Below are 6,841 nucleotides of genomic sequence, written 5' to 3'. Positions count from 1 at the left end.
CACGCTCTCGCGCGGCTGCTTTCTTCGGTGACCTTTGATAATATAAAGTGAGGATGTCGTGGTCGAGGAGTCCGATGCCGCCCTTACACTCGCTAGAACTGTATTTCATCAATGTTTGGTATATATATAACGTAGGAACCAAAATTTGATAAAGTTCTGGACAATTATTTTTACTCGCCAAACATGGGCGAGTCAGCTTTAGCTTTCACTCGCCCGGCCCGATATTATTTCACTCGACATTGGCGAGCGGGACGAGTGCCAAGTCGCACGCTGTTTTTAAACCGCTGCCGCGGCAGCATGGCAGAATCGCTAGTGTGTCCTAGGCTTAAAGCTAGCGGCTGCCTGTCACAGGCAGACACGATAACACGCCAAGCATGCACTGCGCGTGTAAATTTGCACTGTGATTGTCTGAAAAAAAATGTATACAAATTTATCAATTGCTATGCAAAAATTTTTTTGTATAGCACATTTGCTTTGCCAATTTTTGGCTGGAAATTGTTCCCTGCTGGATGTATGAGCCTAACACATGTCACAGGGAAATTTCAAAAGCAAATTTGCGGTAAGAAGGTGTATGTTCCTTAAATCGATATAATTTCTATGTCATTTCTGTACTGTCAGTATGTTACATGTAACGTATGCCCACTGCCAGTGGCTGCTGCCAGTGCATGTGTTGGTTGCAGTTTTTGCCTGCCTTAATTTTTACACGGTGGCAGCTCTCTATTGCAATTTGCAAGCCTGTAGGCTTGCGTAGGTAATGGATGAGTGCTTACCTATTCTGTCTTGCAAATAGTTGTTGCTACTACGTATGATGGGAGCTTCCATCTTTAATCTAGACACTTAAACGTACGCGCCATCTCGTGGCAACTTTCAATCGATCCAACAAACATTCTTTTGAGAAGGTTCCTGATACCATCCCTGTGCATTCCACTGTTTCGGCGTGTATGTGAACAGCTTTTGGGATAGCAGGGGTTACTTAGAATCCCACCACTCCACCACAGGCTGTCACCGCAGTAGACGTTAGATGAGCGCTGTCGCTTTGCGGCCCAAGGGCTTATGTTTTCTTTATAATTGAATACCATGTATATGTAATGAACATAATTGAATGTATTGTAAACCAGTTTCATAATTAAAGGTACTTTGTTTTATTTTACTCTGTTAAGGTAGATGTCAAAATATGGTATGCCGCACACTGCCATTTGGCACTCTTTTTCTTCTCCAACTTTGTGTTAATGGTAATGATGTCATTGTGGAGAGAGACCAGTTGATACTCAAGCAGCATTAGCTTATGTATAACCCAAATTAGCATCTAAAATGCTGAAAGTAATTGTTGTATAATTGTAATAATTGTATAATATCAGTAGACTATTGATCAATGAGTTGTAAACATTAGTTCCTGGCCATGTTAGCTTTGGCGAGAAAGGAAAAAGGGGATACCGTATATGATCGCGTAATAACCGCAGGGCGCTATAAGCCCGCACCTCAATTTGAATCGGGTAACCAAGTATTGCGCCTAGTATATTCCCTCATGGTATGGCGCACTTATAAACCGCCAGAGCAAGTACAGGGTTGAAATCCGAGGCCAAATTGCGGTTATTACGCGAGTAATATACGTGTAATACGATATTATAGGAAAGCGTTATTTTAGGGTTATCACCTGTCAAGGTGTAACCTACATAGATTATTACTGTAGCGTTTTCGTGTCTCCGGCGCGCACTCGATCGCGCCACGGTCGACACTTAATGACAAGTACCACAACCTTTAGTATTTCACTCAAGGATGGTACAAACAGCAAAACTAATTGGATATATGCTTCAAAACACTACTGCCAGCTTACCCAAACAGCCAGTGTTTTTGATTGTCTATACAGCCTATGCCATATATCGTTTATCCCCATGTACATCTGCCAATCACCAAATCCAAATTGGCATACCAATTTGTACATTGGTAAAACTTGGCAATGATGCATTCAGCCTTGCCTGGGTAAAATGTGTTATGTTACATTTCTGTTGTCGCTTTTGCATATTGCACAATATAGTCTCATGGCAAATTTTATTAACTTAATTATTGTTTTTAGCATTTCATTATCAAGCTTCTGCGCTACTTGTAAAATGCTCAACATGAAGATATATACTCTGCCGTGTGACAAATATTTTGCAGATCACATTGCGATGTGTGTATTTTGATGTCAATAATTACATGTGTTATGTTATTTCCTTCGTCTGCTTTAATGTACACATTGACATTATTTTTCCATGCTTGCAATCTGTTAGTATGTCAAGAGTCCATTAATTCAGTCTAGAGTTTCACTCTGTTCGCTTTTTTCAAAACCATCGTTAGTCTGAAGATGTTACCACGTGAATGGGCTGCGCATAATTAATTAACACATTGCTTTTGATCTATATATGATATGATAGGAGATAGTACATACTTTGTATTTGCTCACTGCTTAGTGTAAGGTAGTAAAATGATAGGTGACGGGATGTGGCGCTGTGGAAAATGCTGCCACAATTTATCACCAGCATGGGGTGCTATAGAAGACATTTACTACCACAATGTTCGAGAGGTAAGACTAGGCATCGTAGTGTTGTAACATATTGTTCCTCACCTGAGGGATGGTGCTCTTAGCGCTTAGACGTTGTATTATAATGTAATGATATGATCGTGTGTAGGTACTTTTGTAATCACGCCATATTCGGAGATAAAGGTTATCTTGATTTGACTTGCATTTGCATATGCATATGATATCTTGCATCCAGATGAGAACGGGGATACTAGAGAAGCGTTGCGAAGGGAGATGTTGATCCGAAGCGCTGAAGCGCAGATCTTTCTGCGCAGTTGCCGCGGGCAAGGCGCACGCGGACCGCCCGGGGAACGTCCTACGACAGTATGCAGCCGCTGGCAGCTATGGATCCGTGCGCCGAATGAATTGGCGGGCGGCGCACGGATCCTAGTATGCCAGCGACAAGTGCCGCAATTTTAGTGGGCGGACACAGAGGGTAGACATTTGGGCGACGTGAACAGTGTTCACGTTGTTATAAAAACTGTAATTCGTAACCGAGCTGTGTCACCGTGCGAAATCACAGAAAGACTGTCGAAATTCTGACGTGTCGCGAACCTTGCCCAGTAATGGAAACGGCTGTTCAGCATCAGGATAACACCGTACCGGCGCTCTTTCGCGCCCCACGCTGCAACGTTTTTGCAACGTTCCAATGGCGAGGCTCGTACGGGGGAGTTGGAAAGCAGTGCGCCCGCCGTGCCTCGCCGCCTATAGCCATAGACTGGCACTCTCTCCCACCTCTCGGCTTAGCTTAGATCACGCATATGGCCTAATCGAGGTGGGAGCGAGTCCTAGTCGTATATATAGCCTTTCGCACCCTCGCAAACCCTTCTTGAAAAGAGTAGGGCGCCTATACTAGAAACAACTTAAGAATTTCGTTAGTAAATAGATTCGTATTTAGTTAGCATTATATTTTATTGAAAGCCTTCAAGGGCCTGTGTGACGTCTAGTATAGGGGTATTCTAACCCTAGCAAAGAGGTTTCTTGTGGAGCTAGTGTAGTAGTAGTATAAGGACTAGTAGTACTAGTACTAGTAGTAGCTAGTACTAGTAGTACTAGTACTCAGTAATTAGTAATACTATTACTTGCTGCTTCCTGCCGTCCTGGGGTACTATACTATATACTAGTAGCCCAAAGAAACGGTATTGCTAGTTAGATCATATCTGGTGTATTGACGTTAGTCCACAGCCTGCGTGGTTATAGTACAGTCAGTGCTGGTAACTTGTAGTATCTCACTACTAGTAGTAGTCACTTAATTACTAGTAATTATTGTAAAAATGTACTTGTAGTAATAGGAAGTATTCGTACGGTGTGGCAATGTACCAAAGTCTAAGTTATTGATCCGAAACATGACAGCACTGGGGGGTATATAACAGACATACGGCTGGTGATTTTCCACATAACGCTCAGTGTAAACAACATCCAATCACTGCGGCTCGCGGTGTACTATAAGATGCTGCGACAATTCCAGATAGATAGACTGGTAAGGACGTTAACTCGGCCAAGTATCTTTCGCTACACTAAAGTTATAGTTAGTGGAGGCGCTGTCAAACTCTCCACCGCGGGGCAGTCTAAGGAAATTCTTTGCAAAATCCCTCGAAGAGAGGCCTCCGTCGCGCCATCTATGGGTAGCGATATGTACGAGAATAAGTTCAGGGCGTGAAATTAAATAAATTCGAAATCGCCTTTCTAGGAAGAAAAGACTAACGCGCCAACCAAAAAAATTAGCAATTACGACCATTGGATTATTCTCGTTCGTACGTGCATAGTCGAAAGGTTTCTGCAAGCGCCACAACTCCTCAAATTGACCGATGCAGGCGCCATTTGACATAAACCGTTGAAATTGTTCTAAATACAGAGCAGCGATTTGGATGAAAAGGCGCCACCAGGATGGCCGCTGTTCGCGCGTATATCCGGCTGCAGATCGTCCAGTGTAAAACTCGTTGGCTCAGTGTTGTGGGAAACAAGGCTACGTTGTTTAATTAACTCAAACCATTACGCGCACGCGCGGGCGTCCTGTCCGGCAGCCGTCCTCTGTCTGTCTGTTTGTCTGTGTGTTTGTCTGTCTATCTGCCTGCCTGCCTGTCTGCCTACTTACCCACCTACCTACATAGTACAATACTCACGCACATACCGACCTATCACCCAAGCACTCACTTGCCAACACTACCTACCTAACTACCTACCTAAGACAACATCTACCTGCATCCACGGCCATCTATCGAATAGAATGATATGAGGTCCATTGGTTCAAGAGGTCTCAAACCTAAACGGTAGATTTTGTCTGAATTTTCCTGTTACTTAATCAATCGGTAAGGCAATAGCAAGGCCATACAAAGGCCAAACCGGTTACAATAGGAAGTCGCGCCTTCCTCGTCACGCGAAAGGCAGTTTACGAAAGCCTGTAGATTCATTAGAACATTTTATTTTGGCGATAATAGTCGCCACATCCTTGCTCTGTTCCAAACACCCTGACCCGCTGAGACAATATTATGATGAATAATTTAAAATTGTCTGAATCGTGTAAATCGTAGTTTAGTGGTGTGTAATTTGTAATATTTTCTTTAAACCAAACCTTCAGCATTTAAATACATCCTGATTCATCTCTTGGAAAAGAGTATGTGCTACCGTAGTACTACAGTACATGTAGTAATGGTATATGATGTATGGTAGGCCTACTCCTTTACTCCCATGACAACCCTTTCATTTGGCATTTCAGCAGGAAATGCGGCGCCGTCTGCAGTCTGAAGTTCAAAACTAAAGATATTAACAATATAACGCATGTGCTTATTTTGAAGATTCATGGGGTTGTACGTCTGCCCAATTTTCTTTTGACATTTGCTGAAAAAATGCTGCAATTCCGCGAGGCCGTGCTCTGGAATGAACTATAGTTAGTATAGCAGAATTTTTAGGGAGTAACACGCACTCCTGCGTATGTCAAATCAGGGAGTCCGACAGTAAATCAAGGAGTATTTGACTCCGGACTCGCGTTAATTTTGCACCCTGCTCTGGGATGCACATCAAATCACCGCCATAGCATCGAATACTGTATACGCTGTATATTTTGTGGTGGTTTAATTTTTGCGAATTTCGCGAACGCGTCCCCGACCGCGAAAATAACACCACGCGAAAATAACAACACGCCGTTCTTCACTGATTCGGGAATTCACCAACCGCGAAATTAACCACTCGCAAAATTGTCCGTCAGGTCTGAATTCGGGAAAATATCTGTACGCGAAAAATATGGCGTACATACAGTATCAATAGCATCAGAAGCATAGCATCTGGTAGTCACAAGTTATGCCTTTTCGGTTCTAACTACGTTGGGAGAAGAAGTATAAAGATGCGAAAGTGAGAGACGTGAAACAGCTAGTCATCGAGCCTGGTCGGGCTAAGCATCTGGTATTGGTTTAATGGGTTCATGTCCCCAGTAACACACCAACTTATATATTATATATTCCCATAGTTACGGACGTGTGCCATATCTGATTTGGTCATTGAAAAAGTTGCTCAGTTTCTTAGTACTCGGGTACTGTTTACTGCGCACGTCTTTTGTTAGATGCAGTAACGTAATCCAACAAGAATAGGACACAACAATAGTAGATACAATAATGTAAACCAACAAGAGTAGGACACAACAATAGTAGATACAATAATGTAAACCAACAAGAGTAGGGTCCCTACTCTTGTGTGGTTACATTATTGTATCTGTAGTCTTTTGTTAGCCCCCAAAACGTCACGTACGTCACACAAAACAGCACAAATGACATCACATTACAACAAACGATGCAGCAGCAGCAGCAGCTGCCACGCCACTAGCAGCAACAGCTGCATTGAACAATATCTATTGCACGAGCCCTGTCGCTCAATGGCACTAGTTTCTCTTACACTGATTGATCTTATACTAAAATAATCATTTGGGGTTATTTTGCCTCTTAGTCAATTTAGGACATGTCTGACAAACTGAGTTACGTGGCTATCAGATCTGCCAACCAAGCAAGAGAAGCAGTAAGTATATAGAAATATATGATGTGTACGTATATTCTTAGAATGATTTGTGTTTAATACACAGTAAGTATTGCCACAAGTGTATACCTTTACTAAGGGTTATTCAACTGGTGCCCCTCCTACTTTTATGGCAGGTTTATCAAAGTGATTATAAAAAACTTTTTTAATCATGAATATCTTTGAATCACAGAAGATCACAAGATAATGTGCTTAAAATCCCTGTAGTGGAATGAAATTCTGATCACTGGTAAGACCACAATTAAAAAAATCTTAGTT

General features: G+C 42.4%; 2 protein-coding genes across 2 annotated transcripts in view; both read left to right on the top strand.

Annotated features, from left to right (window-relative positions):
* LOC106809205 (glycerol kinase-like) overlaps positions 1–6,841 on the top strand; it is a 26,964-nt gene that overhangs the window by 18,982 nt on the left and 1,141 nt on the right. The window lies entirely within an intron of this gene.
* LOC106809152 (katanin p60 ATPase-containing subunit A-like 2) overlaps positions 5,022–6,841 on the top strand; it is a 17,997-nt gene continuing 16,177 nt past the window's right edge. Inside the window, exons 1-2 of the mRNA XM_014812161.1 lie at positions 5,022–5,098; positions 6,497–6,565. Of these exons, the coding sequence (XP_014667647.1) occupies positions 6,509–6,565 (57 nt within the window). The 5' untranslated portion in view covers positions 5,022–5,098; positions 6,497–6,508. The remainder of the gene's footprint in view (positions 5,099–6,496; positions 6,566–6,841) is intronic.

This window comes from Priapulus caudatus, unplaced genomic scaffold, assembly GCF_000485595.1.
Source record: "Priapulus caudatus unplaced genomic scaffold, Priapulus_caudatus-5.0.1 Scaffold14, whole genome shotgun sequence".
NCBI lineage: Eukaryota > Metazoa > Priapulida > Priapulimorpha > Priapulimorphida > Priapulidae > Priapulus > Priapulus caudatus.
The sequence above is the reverse complement of the archived record's forward strand: the minus strand, read 5'-3'. Positions and strand labels throughout refer to the sequence as shown.